At 42.1% G+C, this 20126-nt stretch overlaps 1 protein-coding gene across 4 annotated transcripts in view; it reads right to left on the bottom strand.

Moving 5' to 3' along the window:
- The window catches only part of LOC141114576 (uncharacterized), a 263889-nt gene that overhangs the window by 74247 nt on the left and 169516 nt on the right, over window positions 1–20126 (bottom strand). For all 4 annotated transcript variants that reach the window (XM_073608363.1, XM_073608364.1, XM_073608365.1 and 1 more), the window contains one exon: window positions 5742–5845. In XM_073608363.1, the coding sequence (XP_073464464.1) occupies window positions 5742–5845 (104 nt within the window). The remainder of the gene's footprint in view (window positions 1–5741; window positions 5846–20126) is intronic.

Raw genomic sequence — 20126 nt, 5'->3', positions numbered from 1 at the left:
GAAACTCCAATGATGGCCCTGGAAGCTGGCCGTACTGGCTCGCCCCCCCCAAAGCGCCCGTGAAGTGCGAGAAAAATATGTTGAATTGGCCATTGCTATGCCAGCACATTTTGAATAAATTTCTCTTTTATCAGATCAAATCTTGATTTTCATTTACTACTTGGGTTTATTTTTGCAGTCTCCTAGGTTCTCCTACTGCACTTGTAGTGCCAAGTGTTTTTTCCATTATTAAATAACACTCATTGTCACTGTAAACACCAACTTAACACAAAAAATGGTATTGATCATTGAAAGAAGAAGCCACACATTGTTGAGTATAAAACCTTTTACTCCGTGCACATTCACATGTGCGTTTTATAAAACATTTGCTTTTTTCAAAAACCACATTTTTTTTTTCAAGTTTTACCTTATAATTTCTGGAAATATACGGAAACAGGCATGTTTACAAACATAACATACACAACTCTGGAACTTACAAAGTTCAACATTGCAAAAAAGAATGTCAACATGTGCTATCTCCCATCATGGGGGATCAATGGACATGTTTTGGGGGTGCAACCACTTCCTCTCACCTACTAGAGTTGTGAGGAAGGGGTTGCACCCACAAAACGTGTATACCCCTGATGGCAGATGGCACATGTTGACACACTGCATGCATCTTCCAAATTTGGCTGTATTAAAACTTTAGATAAATTTATTTTAAAAAATTAAAAAAAAAATTCCAGGAATCTTTTTAGGATTTAAATTCTCCCTAGTACATCAATCATGTTCTTCAGTCTTTGTTCAATCGCCTTGTTTTTTTCTTTGATAATGTCCAAATCACGACTACAAAACATAATTTCCTGGATCATCCGTTGTGCACCATCACTGGTGAAATGGCTCGATTTTGGTACCACAACCTGAACATCACCTAAAATAAAAATACACACTATGTATTATAAATATGCAGGCATACATCTATTACCTGAATCTGTGGTGTCCGACACTGACCTGTTGTGGTGACAATCTCCACCACCTCTCCTCCCTCCACATCCTCAGGTTGTAACCTTTCTTCCCCTTCTTCAGGAGTGGGGGGGGGTCCCTGGTGTCTTCATATTTTCAGAGTCTTTGCTCCCCTATGAGAATGAAACAAAAGGTATACTTAGCACACAGATATTTGAGTCCAGAAACATTGCTTGGAAGTGGGGTACAATTGTCTGTTTTGGCAGAGTTCAAAGCTGAAGACATGATTTTTTCCCTTACCAAAGCTGGAATACTTACCTTTTTTTGGCAAGTTTCACACATGTAGACACCCCAAGTATCCACTGGTGTACCTGTGTGGGACACCCCAAACAGTTTGTTCTTGTGTCCCACACTAGTGCTCCAGAGTCCAGATGTGTACACAGCTGCGGAGTGTCCTCTCCTTACATTACACTGAATCAAGTTTGCAATTCATTCTAATTTGAAACACATCTAGACAACAATGTCCTAAACTTCTTTTGATACAAATTATCATGACCAAATGTAGTTAACCCTGGATCTGGCAAAAACATTGTATTTATTTGCAAACGAACAATGTTTACTACGACCGATTACTGTGCCCACGAACATGAAAGTAGCCATTTTAAACTGTCCAACAGTAAAGAAAAGCACATGGCGCAGCATGCATGTAATATTAAGAATAGGAACACACGACAACTACTTACTTTTTAGAAGCACTTTCTTGATCCTTCTATACTGATCCTGCTCCCTCAGTTTCAGGTCTGACCAGCGTTTCCTCAGTTGCTCCTTGGAACGTCGTACCCCAAAATTCCAGCGTAGACTCTTCACAACTTTAGTCATGATCTTGACCTTTCTATTAGGGTTGGTGTACGGTCCATACTTCCCATTATAGTCGGCCCTCTTCAATATGTCCACCATCTCCACCATCTCACCAAAGGCCATATTGGAGGCCTTAAATCTCCTCCTCCTGGATCGGGACGTTTCTGGGTCCGGGCTTTCCTTCTCATCGTTACTGCTATTATGCACCTGCTGTGTCTCCACCATGTTCCTCTCCCCGAGTGCGACGAAAGAGACGGGGCGGGGAAAATTCTAGAAAGAACATCAGGGGCAGAGTTTCACGCATGCTCAGTGTCTATAAAGCTAACATGCGTGTGTCGTACCTACGTTCTGTGTGCGGAGGAAGGAGGAACGGAAGCGACAAATGTAATAACGAAGGTACTTGGGACATGAGTGGCCTATACTGATTCTAGATTGAGGCCTATATTGGGATGAGATTAGGAGAGTTTAGCCTGATATTAGTGTTTTTGTCTTTTGTTTGGTCTTGCAGCAAAAATTAAACAATTTAAAGACCCAGACTTCCTCAGCGAATTCATAGACAGATACAGGGATATGCGCAATTTGTGGGAGGTGAAAAACCCCTTATATTGCAACAAACCAGCAAGGAAGGCATCGATGGAGAAACTGCTGGAATTTGTAAAGACTCGGGTCCCCAAAGTAGACATTGAGTTTGTGGATAAGAAAATTGGTAGCTTGAGAAGCACACATAGGAAGGAGCTTCAGAAGATCCATAAGTCCCTGAGGTCAGGAGCAGCAGCAGAAGATGTGTATGTACCCAGTCTGTGGTACTTCAACAAGATGCGGTTTCTAGAAGACCAGATTGAAGTCAGGGAATCACTTTCGACACTTCTGGCCCCCCTTCCATCCAGCCTTCCATCCACCCTTCCCTCAATCCCAGATGAGGCTTCCGAGGATCAACCTGGGTCTTCCATCCTGGAAGAAATTGAGGAGCCCAGATGGAGCCCAGTATAGTATTTTTAAACATATTTTTTGTGGGAAAATGATTGTTGTTAAATAGATGTTATTATTGATAACAAATTAATGATTTAACACAAAGTGTTTTACATATCAATGGGCTCAGAATGATAGTCTTTTCTATTTATTAACATTCAAATTGCAACAGTCATGAGCTAAAAATTGTGTGTGATTGATGAACCAAAAACTAAAACTACCGTATATACTCGAGTATAAGTCGACCTGAATATAAGTCGAGGCCCCTAATTTACCACAAAAAACTGGGAAAAACTTATTGACCCGAGTATAAGACGAGGGTGAGAAATGCAGCAGCTACTGTAAGTGGAAAAAGAGAGTCAACAATGCCCATCTGCAGCTGCATGCCTCACTGTGTCCTGTGCAGCCTACCTGTATCCTGTGCATGTGCATGTGTCCCTGTGCAGCCTACCTGTGTCCTTTGCAGCCTCCGTGTGGCGATCTCCATCCTCCCTGTGGCGATCTCCATCCTCCGATCAGTGTGTGATAATACCATTCAGTGGCCATTCCACTGTTCAAAAGCCGCGCCTCCTCTTTGTCTGTGATAGGCAGAACACTCCATTTCCCAGCAGTCAGCGGTCAGCCTATCACGGACATTCTCTCATTCTCATACCACGGACGAGGATGAGAAAATGTCCGTGACTGACTGCTGGGAAATGGAGTGTTCAGCCTATCACAGACGAGGAGGAGGCGTGGCTTTTGAAAGCTGGAATAGCCTCCGAACTGTATTATCACACGCTGGCCGCCGTCTGTCTGCATGACACGCTGATCATGTAGGCAGACGGCGGTGACTCGAGTATAAGTCAAGGGGGGCACTTTCAGCCTAAAAAAAGGCTGAAAATCTCGACTTATACTCGAGTATATATGTCCCTTTTTCATACACAGGAAGACCTCAGCCAGGACGAGGCTCTGGAATGTTGTACACAGGAGGAGGCGGGGGGAACTGGCAGCCAGGAGGTAGGGGTTAGTGTCAGCCAGAAGGTGGCCGGGCCCAGTCTCACCCAATCCCAGGTCCCTCCCCTCCGCCTTCCAACCAAAAGGCCCAGGAAGGGGAGGAATGTGGAGGAGGCAACACTGGGCCTCATTAAGGAGGCTAAAGACGCCCTGAAAGCCCCCCTCAATGCTGTAGAGGCCTATGGCATCTATATAGCCTCAAATTTGCAGCAAATGTAGGAGGGCCCACACCGCAAATGCAAGAAAATCATTTTTGAGGCCATCCATAAAGGGTTGAGTGGCCAAATGACGGATGACGTCCACTTATGTACGCTCGCCCATCCTCCTGCTCCTCCTTCTCCTGCCACAAGTCCACCTCCAGAGCCACAGCCTGCAGGAAAGGCTGCAAGGAAGGCTGCAGGGCAGCGTGGAGGGAAGGTTGCACGGAAGACACGAAAGTTATTGGCTGGGTTCAGCCTCATCTGACAGAAGACGCAGCCTGTTGTAGTACTACAGCCTGGGGACATACATGTCATCTGCTGCTGTTCGTGATCTCTGGGACTCCTGGAACAGATTGTGCTCCGTGGACTTATCAAGCTACCAATTTTTTTATCCACAGAGTTGATGTCTGCCCTGGGGGCCAAAGGCTTCGCAAATTCCAGCTGTTTCTCCAGCGTTGTCTTCCCTCTTTATTTTGTTATTATGAGCCAGAATAAATGGAGATTTTTTTTATATGAAAATACTCGCCGATGTGTTTTTTTTCAAATAGGACAGTTTTTTTGTGAGTAGGCAGGTACATTTCAAAAATACAATGTCAAATTAACAAGGGACACCAACACCAAGCAACCTCCTTAAGGTTTACAAATGCAAGATAATAATGGTGTTGTGGAAACGTGACATACAAAAAAAAAAATATGGAGATCACTATAAAATAATAAAAATAAAAAAAATACAACAGGCGATCTTGATTTAAAAATTTGCAGTGTGACGAATGTGCCATCTCCATTACAGACTGAGCGGCTCCGTCTCATACTTGATTCTGAGCATGCGTGGTTTTTTGCGTGTCGGAATTGCATACACACGAACGGAATTTCCGATAGAAACTTTTTCCGTCGGAAATATTGAGAACATGCTCTCAACCTTTTGCTGGCGGAAATTCGGCCAGCAAAAGTCTGATGGAGCATACACACGGTCGCTTTTTCCAACCAAAAGCTCTCATCGGTCTTTTGCTGGCCGAAAAGAAACATTGAACTAAAGGCTGTAATGTAACAAAATAGTTAAAAACCCAAGGGGGTGAATACTTTTGCAAGGCACAATATACTGAAATGATGACACAGTGTTAGAAGTTACCCTCTGGACTAATAGGAGACAGCTAATGTGTATTGTTTAAAGTGGTATCAAACCCAAAAGGAAACATTTATTATATTGCAGCTTACCAATTATTAGATGTGACGGCTTTGTTTTCTTATTTATACTTTTTTTTTCACCTTGTGATCCTGACAGTACGTGTCTTATTTTCCATCAGAACAAGCTGTCTGCTAGTACATCTAATACTACCATCCCCTAGACTGACAAATTGACAAATGTCTCTGTCCAAAGGTGTCTCTGTTGCTCATTGATCCAGAGGGTAGGCACCCTAATACAGTAAGGGTGTTACTGGTCAGATCACTATGTGAAAATAGTCTGAAAAAAGCCTAAAAAAGAAAGCTAATGCAGCTACCACATCTAATAATTGGTAAGCTGCAATATGTTTGATTTTTGAATTTGGGTTTAATACCAATCAGGCCACATATGATCACGTGCCTTACTAAATTTACTGCCTTTGACTTGCCTTTTTCTATACCTTTAAAGAGTATCTAAACCCCAAAAACAAAATATAACCACCACATTTCAAGATGGTAAGCTGCAATAGAATACATTTTTATTTTTGGTTTACATATGGATGTGTTTTTTCAGTTAAACTAAGATGTTTAATAAGTAACATGTAATAGGTTCAGTACCTCATCAAGTTCCAACTTGCCAGAAAGCTTACGGACTTCAAGTTTGTATGTCTTGTCATTTATTTTTAAAAAATGGTCTTTCATTTTCAGGACACTGTCAACCACTGTATATAAAAAAAAAAGAACGCTCATAAATACTTACATTTGGGTTTTTAAAATTCAACTTATATACACACAAAAATTATCTAATAACTATTTTTGTTTATTTAACCAGGTAAATATGAAATATATAAATATTGTATACATATAGTAAACATGTATATAAACCTAAAATTAAGTTGACCACATAAAAAAAAAATGTAAAAACACTTTTTACATAAAACAAATACAACCTATTCCTGTTACACTCCAACAGAGATGAAACAAACATTTATTCACAGTTATTTCTGATCTTACATAAATGTAAGGGGGTCTAGATGCAGATACATGTTCAGTTTTTCAAGATGATTTCATCTTTTTTACTTACTGTCATGTAATATGATTAGGTTTCTTTTTTTTTAGGATTCTTATGATACAGAAATGGTGGGCTGTCATGAAATAGGTTTGAATAGTAATATGCAAGATGATGTTAATTTTGTGAATAATCAGGTCTCAGCTTTCTTGTTGGACTCACATCCAAGAACTTAGGCCCCTTTCACACAGGCGTCTTCTGTTCAGTCATGTTTTTGCCAAGAAAAAACGGATTTCGTTGACATCAGTTTTCCATCAGTTTACCATTAGTTTTTCAACCACTTCTGTTTTTTAAATGTAACAAAATGCATACTTGTTATTTGCTAGAAAAAACGATCTGTACAGAAGCAGACGAAAAACGCATGTAAACCGACAACATCCATTTACATCCGTTTTGCTCAAAGGAATGCATTTCTGTTCGTTTTTCATCCATCAATAGATGGATGGAAAACAGACAGACTTATGATACAAATTATTTTGTACTGTATTCTTTTGATAAAACAGACAGAACGCCCGTGTGAAAGTGGCCTAATGGTTCTTTCAGACAGACTGTAATCTTACCGCTCTTTGTAAATGAATCCACTGCTGATCACTTTTCAGAGGGTACCGGTAAAGCAACGGCGCTACTGACACCTGATTTTTTGTTTATTTTCCTTTTTTTAATGAACTCCTTTGAGCCTAATGGTAAAACAAATCTCAATGCCTTAGCTCAATCTTGCAACTTTAACATGTGTTAGTAAAACCATACATATAATCACAGCTACTTTTCGCATCCAGGTGGATTATACCTTGCTTTCTTCAGGACAAATTGGGCTTTCGTTTAGTGGTAAATGGTAATGGATATCTCCTAATTTTTATTTTATTTTTGTTGTCAAAGGAATAAAATATAGTAAAAAAAATGTTTTTTTTTTTAACTTTAGCTGTAAATTTCCTGACAGCTCCATGTCAGCACACACATATGGGTACGGGCCCCGCCCACCCACTCAATGATAGGACGTTTAATTCATAAATTTTAGCACCTGAGCCAGCACCACGTGGCTGCAATACCCATGGTCAGATGGGCTCAGTGCAAGCCGAGCTTTCCGATTCCGTTTCCTATCCCAGTGGAAATGCGAGAACACAAGCCAATTGATTCAAACCTCATCACAGGTGAAGAAGGTTCTGAGCTGGTGGCTAGACACTTAGAATCTTTTGTCCGATCACCCCCTTTTGCCGATTGCCTGGATAGTAGTCACAACCAATGCCAGTACTCGAGGCTGGGGAGCTGCCAGGGGAGAGTAGCCCAAGGCACGTGGCCCTGCCAAGTGAAGAATACAGTGTCCAATATCCTGGATATGGAAGCTGCCTTTCAAGCCCTTTTTTGCCTTTCAAGTTACAATTCAGGGATGTTCAGTCAATTCTTCTCCGTCTGTGAGCAGCCTACATTCCAGGTCCCTCCAATCTCGAGGTCAAGACACCAGTTAGACAATGAAGAAATGGTTCCTGAATCCACAAACCTGTAAAATGTTGATACGATGGGCTTTTCAGCCGGGGGTGGACCTATTTGCATTCCCAGCAAATTCCAAACTGCCAATGTTTTACATCAGTCTACCTTGCCCACAGGTAGCAACGACAGATGCTCTGACAGCAGCATGGTCTTTTCAGTCTGCATATGCCTTTCCACGGACACTGTTAATCTTCAACTTTCTCAGAAGACTGATAAAGGGGAAAGTCACAGTTCTGGCAGTAATAAGCCACTGGCCCAAACGTCTGTGGTTTTCGCTTCTGTGTCTACTGAGTTTGAGGCCAAAGTAAATTCCAGTAACACTGGGTCTGCTGTCTCAGGGTCCAGTGCTTCATCCATATCCTCAAAAGCTGTGGTTGCAGGCTTGGATCTTGAATGCAGAGGCTGATCGAGGCAGGCTGTTCAAATGCTGTATTTGGTAAAATCTAGGAAACCGAGCACTAATGAAACTTACAACAAAGTGCGGATCAAGTTCCAGGACTTTGTTTCCACCCAAGGCTTTTCTCCTACCTCTTCAAAATAAAAAAAAGCAATATTTTGGTCTTTCTTTAAAAAGGCCTAGATATGAACCTAAGTCTTAGTACTCTTAAGGGTCATGCTTCTGCCCTGTCTGCCTTCACAGGGATTCAGTGGACCGCCAATAGCCTTTCTAATTCAATTTTTCAATGCGGTCCTGAGGTTAAAGCCTCCAAGAAAACTTCCACGGGCAAGGGACCATGGGTAGGTCCCAAATAAGTGGGACCTACCTGTGGTCCTGGGCTTCTGGCTTAAGATAAATTCCCACAAAATATGTCCCTTTGGCATCTAACCTTCGCAAGAAGAGTCTCAGAGATGGCAAACCTGGGCTGCAAGGAGCCATTCACAACCTTTTATGTGGATAGGGTGGTCCTAGTTCCACTGCTAGGATTCATGCCAAAGGTGCCTACTGTATTCCATCTAGCCAGGAAATCGTTCTGCCGACATTCTTCTCGGTCTGAGATAGCCAACTCCATGCTCTTGACATCAGGAGAACCTGAAACTTCTATAGAGGTCACATCCTCCCTAAGGTCTTCAGTTCACCTCTTTCTGTTTCCAACAGGATCAAGCAAGGGCTCAAAGCATTCAGCAGGCTAACCACTTCCTGGATAGTTAAAGCTATAATCTTGGTCTATAAGGAGAAGGGGTTGGCATTGCCTGACAACATCAGGGAGCATGCTACTTGCAGTATTAGGCAGCAGCGAAGGGTGTGTCAATGGAAACTACCTGCAAGGCGGCCACTTGGTCATCAAGACATACCTTCCTTACTCAATATTGTACTGAGCCAGCTGTCTTATCTGCGGTGGAGTTGGGCGCAGAGTCATGGGCTCTGTGTCATGCTGATTAAAATTGTTTGCAAGCATACACACCCTGTATCTTCTCTAATTATTCCCATGTGTGTGCTGACATGGAGCTGTCAGGAAAAAGAAAACTTGAATATCAGATACTTACCGCAATTTTCCTTTCCTGACTGACTCCATGTCAGCACAACTGCCAGCCCATTTTGAGTGCTAGTTACAGAATATGGTGCTGGCTCAGGTGCTAAAATTTAACATCCTATCATACCCATGGGCCCGTACCCATGTGTGTGCTGACATGGAGCCAGTCAGGAAAGGAAAATTGCAGTAAGTATTTGATATTCAATTTTCTGTTTTCTTGCTACTACCATGACCTACCACCAAAGAACAACTTAAAACAAATTATCCTGCTCCTGATGATCACAGTGAAACCACATACAGTATGTGTATGTATCCGTAGTACAGCCCAGAAACAATAGTGCGCATTTTGCTTTTGCTTTTTTTTTATCCTACTTAAAACACACTGACACTAACTGACACTGATACTAATTTAAAAGAATCCTGTCCAAAAATACTGACCCTGACATTGACCTTTGACCCAAACACTAACCCTGACATTGACCTAGATCAAACCTTGATCTAGGTATTTTATTTTAAAATTTTTCTACACAAACTTTTTTTTTCTATCTCTACAAGGACAGAGATCTCATCCATTTACAGAGACAGAAAACACGGGGATGGGCTTTACAGTGACTGATCACTGTGACAGCCAATCAGAGGCTATCACAGCGATTAGGTAACCTGGATTCGAACGTTCCAGGTCCTGATCATTATGAACGGAGGTGCGCAAATATGAATGAACAGCAATTTTACAGCACGGGACTGTGCCGCAACTGTGAACCAATCGTGTGGCCCCATTTATTTCCATGGGCGAGTCTGGCAGGTCAGGGCATGTAAAATAAATAAATAAATAATCAAATAACCTTAGCTTCATACAGAAAATACTGCCTTCCCATTGATGTATTTGAAAGCTTCAGTCATGTCTTCCCTTTTCTCCAGACTGTACATATTGAGTTCCTGAAAATTATCATATGTTTTATCCACCATTTTTGTTGCCCATCCTTTTCACATGGAATCTGCAAGGCTGGTATTGCCTCTCTGAGAAAAGGGGAATACTTGACATCAGTAGACATCCAAGATGCTTACATATTTCCTTTTACCCACCTCATCAGCGCTTCCTGCTCTACGCTATAGGAGACAAACATTTTAAATTGGTCACACTGCCATTTGGCCTATCCTCTACACCCAGAGTATTCTGTACCTCTTTCTGCCCATTTAAAAACTAAGGCCATTTGGGTAACTGGGTACCTAGACAACCTTCTGCTGAACAACTCATCTCCTCTTTAACTATCTGCAACCGTCCAAAGGGACTTTTCAGATGCTTCAGGCCTTTTGTTGGGTATTCTACTTTCAAAAGTCTGCTCTCTGACCTTCTCTTCATTAAGAATACTTTTTGCCTCTGTCCAGAATGAGGCCTTTCTTACAGAAAACAAAATCCTCACTCTATGATCTCATGCTCTGATATTAACATCAAAGAAACATTCTTCAATGGGATTCTCTAAAAGATCTCTGGGCCCCTTGGTGGCTTAATTTGAGGCTGACCATTTGCTCAATTTTAGTCAAGCTCTCTACAATGCAACATCTTGTTGGCCTGAAACAAGCACACTCCTTCTCATGAAGGAGCTCTCCATCCAAGCAAGGAACTCCCTAGCTGAGTGAATATCCAATCCAGCCCTGACAATGGAGATATTGTTTCTACCACCTCCATTAAGGATGATTACAACAGATGCCAGTCTCAGAGGCTAGACAGGAGTGTTCTTATCCCTCACAGTTCAGGAAACATGGTCACTCAAGGAAGCAACATTCCCTATCAACATCTTGATACTGAGAGTGATAACACTAGCTCAGAATAACTGAACCCCCTTTCTTCGGGGTCACCCAATCAGGGTATGGTCACTCATCCAGACAACGCCATGGCTGTGGATTATATCAACTACTAAAGAAGTACCAGGTGTCAGACAGCCTTAAGCCGGGTACACTTTTGTCAGAGATACCATTCAATTCTTACAAATCATTAACAACCTCACACTAACAGATCATTCCATCCTCGTCACCATTGACGTGAAGGCCCTATACAGCAGCATCCCCCATACTTCAGGTCTCTCTGTGGTGAAGAGGGTTCTTCAACACAATTCACGCTATGATCCTGCACTAAATGCATTTATTTTGAATGGTTTGGAATACATATTGTACCATAACTACTTCAGTTTTGACAACTCCCACTACCTCCAGGTACAGGGCGTGGCCATGTGGACATGTTGTGCCCCATCCTACGCCAACCTGGGGGAGTGGGAGCAGTCCCTCCTGGATGACGAGGGCCTCGTCTTATACACTAGCCACATCACCAAGTGGCTCAGGTATATATATAGACGACATCTTCGTCATCTGGGAGGGACCTGAGCCCAGACTCATTGAATTCTTCAATTTGATTAACACCAACGATCGGAATTTGAAATTCACTATGACCTATAATCAAGACAGTGTCACATTTTTGGATGTCTTGCTTTCAACCACACCCGAAGAGAAGTTATCCAGTACTCTCTTCTGTAAGAGTACCGCTGGCAACACGGTACTCCATGCGGATAGTTTCCACCCTTTACCTCTTAAGAACTCCATTCCTTACTGACAGTATCTGCGACTACGCCGCAACTGTTCCAGTGACAGTCTATTCATCAGAGAGGCCGGTAACCTCCAAAATCGATTGCTAGCATGCGGATACAGTCAATCATGCCTGAAGAAGGCATATAATCAAACCATAAGACAATCCCGACTGAACCTGTTGTCCAAATCCAAATCCCCTATGAGATTTGATTCTAATCCTACTCGCATTGTGATGCGCTACTCACACCAACATGTGGCCATCAAAAATATTTTACAGCGACATTGGAATATCCTAACTGATGACCCCAAACTCAGACACTTTATCCCCAATCAACCGGCCATAACCTACAAACGAGCGACTTCAATCAAGGACAGACTTGTCCAAAGTGAATATAAAAATGAACACAAAAGATCCAAACACTGCCCCATAGCTGGCTCTTTTCCATGTGGGCACTGTTCTTATTACCCACTAATAAGAAAAGAAAAGACCTTTCACCTTCTGAATGGAGAAGTATTCAAGCCCACACACTTCGTGAATTGCCAGACTCGAGGCATGGTATATTTCATGGAGTGTGAGTGCGGCGCCTATTACATAGGCAAAACAAAACAGGAATTTTGGAGACGCATATCCAAGCATATGTACAGTATGCAAATAGGTAACCCATACCTCCCAGTGGGGAGACACGTCGTCTCCGCACATGGTTACACAGTACCTAAAGTAACGTTTACAGCTCTTTACAGGATGCATATACCAGATAGAGGGGGCGACTGGAATAACGTTCTATTACAAAAAGAACAAAAATGGATATTCCAGTTACAGGCCACATCATCTCCGGGCCTAAATGAATCTATTTCATTTGCTCCTTTTCTACGTGGATTCTCTTCAGGTAAAACACACTGAGAATGATGTGCCCATGTCCCAGTACAAAACAACAAGGAAAAGGAATTCCCCCAAAGAAGGCAAATAGTCCAAACACAATCTGCCAAAAAACAATATGTTTATTAAGCTACAAAACACCACACAATATTACAAAAATTGAGCAATATAGGGAATATGTCAAATGACCAAATTAAAACTGATAACGTTATCATTAAAAACACCGGAGCCGCGGCCAAGCATACCCCATACATACACCAATCACAGCAGCAATTCCTACTACATTGGCTAATAACATATACAAGAAGACCTCAAATCAATCCAAGTGTAGGTAGTGAGGTGGTATGGGCGTAAGGGTGGATGAATGGATGTAAATAGAAAATTATTGGAGCATATTCAGCATTGCATGAAAGCTATTAGCAGTCCGGGAATTCATCCCAAAACATGGGTAAGCAGTTGAATTGGTCGGCAGTGGCCACTGAAGGTGATTAGAGCCAAGGGTATGCAGGCAAAGCAGTTGTATTTGTAGAAAGCAGGTAGGGGGAGCACAAACGACTCAGACTATATAAACTTATATATTGGAGTGATACTTCTCTCACCAAGTGAATCAGCAGGTCATGTAGTCGTACGCTCTACCCCCGATGATGACTTGTAGGTGTCAAACCAAACTGCATATGCCTTTGCCGTCAGGTAGAAAGTGTCCCGTTCTATCGGCTCCTTCAGTAAGAAGATGGAGGCCGGCCGTCAGCTGTAGATTCCCGATCATCCATTCAAAATACCATGAACTCGCGGCTCCGAGGTGACGTGCTGACGTCACGTGCTGACGCGTTTCACCAGCCAATCACCGCTGGTTTCCTCAGAGCCATGTCCCAGTACCCCCATATTTGGGAATGGTTGCTTGGGGGTGGACATGCCATTTCAATCAATATAATAGTTGTATTCATCATTTACCATTACTCCTGAACTCCCTGACAATTCGTCTGGTATTTCATATGTTTCCACCCATATTATCATCCCTTCTTTTAGTTATAAACACCGAATACAGAGTTAGGATGGGTTTCCCTATTAACATCTCAACATATTAGTTCTTGGAGGTCCCCATACCCTTGCACTAATTGGACAAGTATGAAGGCACTGCTGTAGGCGGCCCTATATTATCTTCCTTATGTTTGATATGTATCTACCTTGAACTTTATTAACCATAATATAATCACCCTTAATGATATATAGACTCTGCATCGCACCATATAGCTCACAGCTTTAAATTTAAATTGATTTCTCTTTAATAATTGTGTTATGTTTGTCACCCGCAACTGGGCATATTTATCATCGGTGGTGCATATATGGCACACATTAATATATGACGTACTGATGGTTATGCAATATATGTCATGCATTTGTGATTATTGGTCTTTTACTTTCGTTTCTGTTGTGCTTTCTTCATTTCTTCTCTCCCCCAACCAGCGATACCATCTGTCCCTGGTCTGCCGGCTTAGCGGGAGTGGGATCCCCACCGCAGCGCTCCTTCCTGGCAGGGTGGGGAGACGCAAGGGCCCTGCGCCTCCCTATGCATTCACCGGGTGGCAGCACCACACAGAATGCATTTCTTTTCCCTGCCAGCGGCATTCTGGACTGTATCCGTGCGCCGTGGCTGTGCGCACGCGCGAACGACGTCACGGCGGACACGCAGCTGCGGCGGAGCCGGGGTTTTCCTTCCGGAACGCCGGGGGAGCCACACTTGGAGTGAAGCTTCGCGCCACTATCCCTGGCGAGGGGGATCATCCGGGGGCGGAGTGGCGGCACCTGTATACCATCAAGGTAATTTCCTCCATTATATGCTTACCTATATAAGGAGATTGGACACTATGGGGATCCAGTGATATCCCCTATGTTCCATCCGGACATCTACATGTTTGCAGCATCAACTGAGGATTGGTGGAACTAGTTATATTACTTCACTAGACTTCATAGTGTGTCCTTTCCACCATGATTGTCGCTTATAATCATGCACTTACAGTCTTAATTTCTGATGTTTGCAGATTGTTTTTTACCCTCATTGCATAGACACCAAGGTGGCACACCTACGAGTGTCCCCCCTCCTTAACTGGAACTAATATTCACACACCAATTAAGGTAATCTTATTGGTGTTTCATTCACCATATGCATTCCTCACTTTCCCTAGCACCACTTTCCTTCTCCTCTCCTTCTCCCATTCACAGTTCACAGGTATGTTGCAGTCACATGAGGTCCACTGTCTTTTGTTAGTATGGTCTGTCACGGTTGTGTTGCGCATTGGTAAACTTTTTTGCACCCTTACTCTTATTTCACTCTCACATTCTTTCCTTCCAATTCACTCTCACATATTTCTTCAATTGGTCTTTTCACACTCACTTAGTCATTTACCCTGAATTTAATTCGCTACAATTAACTACAATTTATCCCTATAATACATTCATTTCGTTGCCACCGGTTTTGGTCTGTGTTTCTTTTCTTTCCTTCTAATCCTCCTATCTATCCCTCACTTACTCCAACCCCTCCCTCCCTTTTTTTTTCTTCCCCTTCCCCCACCTACCCTCCCCCCTTCTTGTCCCACACGTGCACTTTTTCCTTCTTTCTTCCCTTTTTTTCCTTTCCTTCCCTCACTTTTCTTGCCCCCACTATCTGACTTTTTACACAGACCATCCAAGCCGCAGCAATTGATACACAATATACATATAGTACATAGACCATAGATTAGTGTGTAGATACAGATTTATACTTTCTCACCATTCTCTTGAGCTGTCCATTTAATACATTATATATAACACCTTGACTACAGGCTCCGCCCGTCCCTCTCCTCAGGCCTCCCCAATTACCTGGGATTTCCCATCGTGTGACTCCTCGTAAGGCGCGCATGAGCAGTGGATTCCCCTCTTGCTGACTGTGCCGACCATTGAAAGACGCTGAGATCGTGCAAGGGGGCCACTTTCATACAGAGAGCACTGAATGTGGTCCAACATACCGTGATTGGTAAATATAGTAAAGTGTTTATTACTGTTTGTTCTTTCCTTTTTCTTTATCAATTAAAAAATTCAACACATGTTAACATTTTTACAGTTTATATAATCCTCTGAAGAAGACCCGTTGGGGTCGAAATGCGTCAGATTCAAATACAAGATATATATATCATCTTTCCCTATGGTATTTGACCATGGTGCATCATCATTGTATACCATCATGTTAGTGACATTGCTTTTTATATATGTACCACAGCTCATGTTTTGATTATATATATTTTAAACAGCTACTTTTTGATACTTTGTTATAATAAAAATAAAGAATTCCAATTATTACACAATTCTTTGACATAATTTTATCTCTTGCTGCCTACAAAAACCCCCCTGGGGGACAGCCTTCTTTTTTGACAATTTCATAGGGGGTGTGCAGCCATTTTTGTCTTCTCCCCCATGAGTGTCTTCCATTTTATGTTTACCTCAGCCATTACTTCCTGGACCAAGGAGAATGGACCCTTCATCCTGACAGCTTCAATCTCCTATGTCAGAAATGGGGAATTCCAGATGTGGACATCCTGGCCTCCTACAAAAACAAGCTTAACCCTGTTTGTTGCCAGGACCAAAGATTCTCTAGCACTGGCAATGAATGCCCTCATAATTCATTAGACCACATTCCAGTTCATATATGCCTTTTCTCCAGTGCAAATTCTGTCCTGACTGCTCCACAAAATAGAGCAAGAGAAGAAACCAGGGATTCCCATTGCACCAAGCTGCCCCAGAAGAACATTGCACACAGATATACTCAAACTTCAAAGGAGATTATCCCGCTTCCAAACAGGTTGGACCCGCTGTCTCTGGTCCTCCAATTCCATCCTGCTTCTCAGTGACTAGCTTTGATGGCTTGGCTATTGAAATCCAGGTCCCGAGGGACAGGGGTGTTTAATTTTACCATTCCTACATTGCTCAAAGCCAGAAAAGCCTGGAACCCTGGAAATCCTTTGTGTGGTGTGAGCACTGGCATTTCAAACCCAGATATTCATCTATGCCTCACATTCTAGCCTTTTTACATTTAGGACTTGACCAGATTCTGACCTAATGTACTTTTAAATGACAGATATCAGCCTTGCCCATCTTCTTCCAAAAACCTCTGGCTCCATTTTCTTTGTGAAAAACTTTTAAGGTGTTTCTCAGATTATACCATCCTTTGCACATCCTGTGCACCTTGGGATTTTAATTCAGTTCTCTCTGCCCTGCAGAAAAAAAACACCCTTTAAATCCATCAGGAAACTCTGTTTGAATGCTCTTTCATCCACAAAGTGGCTTTTTGTTAGTGGCTATCGCATCTGTCAGATGAGTCTCTGAACTAGGGTTTCACTCTTGTAAGGAGCCATTCCTGATCCTTCTCAAAAAGAAAGTAGTCTTCAGCCCCAAACCTAGCTTTTTACCTACGGTGGTATTTAACTTTCACTTTAAAGCGGAGTTCCACCCAAAAGTGGAACTTTCGCTTATCTGATTCCTCCCCCCCTCCGGTGCCACATTTGGCACCTTTCCGGGGGGGTTTCCTTACCCACAATGGCGGCGGCAGCACCCGACCAACAGATGGGAATATCAGCTGCGAGGCCTACATTGCTGCACTCCAGGACAGGTAAGTGTCCTAATGTTAAAAGTCAGAAGCTACAGTATGTGTAGCTGCTGACTTTGAATTTTTAAAGGGACAGGCAGAATTCCGCTTTAATAAAGACATTTCTTACCTCTTGTGCCCTGCTCCTAAGCACCCCAAAAAGATTGTCTGTATGTTGTCAGAGCTATCAGAGTTTATTTAAAAGCTACAGCTTCTACAAGAAAGACAGAACTCACTTTGTCTTCTCATCAGGGCCTCATTAAGGACATCTGGCTTCAAAATCAACTATTGCCAGGTGGATAAGACAACTCATCTCAAGTGCTTAAACTCCATCCCTCCTATGTGTGGATGTTTCCTGGACATTCCGACAAGGGCCTCTGGTGTCATGCTTTGCAAGGCTGTCACCTGATCTACAGTTCATACTTTCGTCAAATTCTATCAGGTGGACATCAAAACTTCTGCAGATGCAGTTTTCGGCTGCAAGGTTCCTGCAGCAGAGCAATGAGTTGGGTCAATTGACCCTTGTTATTGTTGGACCTGTTGGCACAGTTCTGTGTGCCTTGTTGCCTGCCCTTCATTACCTGGGGATGTCCTAGGGTTTATTAATTCCCAGCTTGTGTCCTGTACAATGCAGATAAGAGAAATTTTGACTTACCTGTAAAGTCCATATCTTAGAGTACAGTACAAGGCACAGGCCATCTTCCATTCTGTTCTTGTGTTACTCTACATTGCTTGCTAAAATACTGTGGGCTTACAGAACGGGGTAGGGTTAAAGGGGTACACCCTGGGGGCATGTCAGCAAAGCTTTTCCAGAGTCAAATCACCTGAAAGTACCAGCCTATAATTTAGGATTTATGAATATCCAGCCTGTGTCCTGTACTGTACTCCTAAAATATGTAATTTTTATTTGGATAAATATAATCTATTGTGTGCATATTTGATATTTACCACTTGCAGCCAGCACGCAGAGCACTAGAGGCTGCAACTGCAATGATTTACTGCTCTGCTGTAAATAAGCTGAGCAGCCTGTGTAAGGAGACCTGTTATTTATATCTACAGTATCTCACAAAAGTGAGTACACCCCTCACATTTTTGTAAATATTTTATTATACCTTTTCAAGTGACAACACTGAAGAAATTACACTTTGGTATAATGTAAAGTAGTAAGTGTACAGCTTGTATAACAGTGTAAATTTGCTGTCCCCTCAAAATAACTCAACAACACACAGCCAATAATGTCTAAACCACTGGCAACAAAAGTGAGTACACCCCTAAGTGAAAATATCCAAATTGGGCCCAAAGTGTCAATATTTTTGTGTGGCCACCATTATTTTCCAGCACTGCATAAACCATTGGCATTCATGGTTCCCTCAATGAACTGTAGCTCCCGAGTGCCAGCAGCACTCATGCAGCCCCAGACAATGACACTCCCACCACCATGCTTGACTGTAGGCAAGACACACTCGACTTTGTACTCCTCACCTGGAAACCGCCACACACCATCTGAACCAATTAAGTTTATCTTGGTCTCATCAGAGCGCAGGACATGGTTCCAGTAATCCATGTCGTTAGTCTGCTTGTCTTCAGCAAACTGTTGCATTTCTTGTCCATCATCTTTAGAAGAGGCTTCCTTCTGGGATGACAGCCAGGCAGACCAATTTGATGCAATGTGTGGCGTATGGTCTGAGCACTGACAGGCTGGATATGACACTGAGCACATGCACTCAACTTCTTTGGTCGACCATGGTTGTTCTGAGTGGAACCTGTCATGTTAAACCTCTGTATGGTCTTGGCCATTGTGCTGCAGCTCAGTTTCAGGGTCTTGGTAATCTTCTTATAGCCTAGGCCATCGTTATGTAGAGCAACAATTCTTTTTTTCAGATCCTCAGAGAGTTCTTTGCCATGAGGTGCCATGTTGAACTTCCAGTGACCAGTATGAGAGTGAGTGAGAGCGATAACACCAAATTTAACACACCTGCTCCCCATTCACACCTGAAACCTTGTAACACTAACGAGTCACATGACACCGGGGAAGGAAAATGGCTAATTGGGCCCAATAGGACATTTCACTTAGGGGTGTACTCACTTTTGTTGCCAGCAGTTTAGACATTAATGGCTGTGTGTTGAATTATTTTGAGGGGACAGCAAATTTACACTGTTATACAAGCTGTACACTCACTACTTTACATTGTAGCAAAGTATAATTTCTTCAGTGTTGTCACGTGAAAATATATAATAAAATATTTACAAAAATGTGAGGGGTGTACTCACTTTTGTTAGATACTGTATAACACAAGCACAGCTTAAAGGGGTTTTAAAGTGAGGTTTTTTATCTTAAGGAGAAGGAAAGAATGAATGATGGGCGTCAAACGGCCAACTCCAGACATATATAATATAATATTACACCATATAAAAATATATAATTTATTATAGGTAGAAAAAGATATACATAAACACACAAGGAGGGAAGGAAACATTCTCCTATATCATAAAACAGTAATACATATACACACACAATGTTACATAAAAGCAAACAATGGCCGACATGTTTCATGGTTGATATACATATCCGATTCTTCAAAGCTTGATTGCTTCTTGATTTAATCAGAGTCTGTTTGCAGATTAAATAAAAGATAAGCAAAACTATGCAGAATCCACATGTTATATACATATGACACTTTTATTTATTTATTATTTTTTTTACTAGAAGTGTCATATGTATATAATATGTGGATTCCGTATAGTTTTGCTTATCTGTAATTTTATCTGCAAACAGACTCTGATTAAATCAAGAAGCAATCAAGCCTTGAAGAAGCGGATATGTATATCAACCACGAAACATGTTGGCTATTGTTTGCTTTTATGTAACATTGTGTGTGTATTATGTATTACTGTTTTATGATAG

This window comes from Aquarana catesbeiana, linkage group LG12 (genome assembly GCF_042186555.1).
Source record: "Aquarana catesbeiana isolate 2022-GZ linkage group LG12, ASM4218655v1, whole genome shotgun sequence".
In the NCBI taxonomy this organism is placed as follows: Eukaryota; Metazoa; Chordata; class Amphibia; order Anura; family Ranidae; genus Aquarana; species Aquarana catesbeiana.
This window is presented reverse-complemented; position numbering and strand designations above follow the sequence as displayed.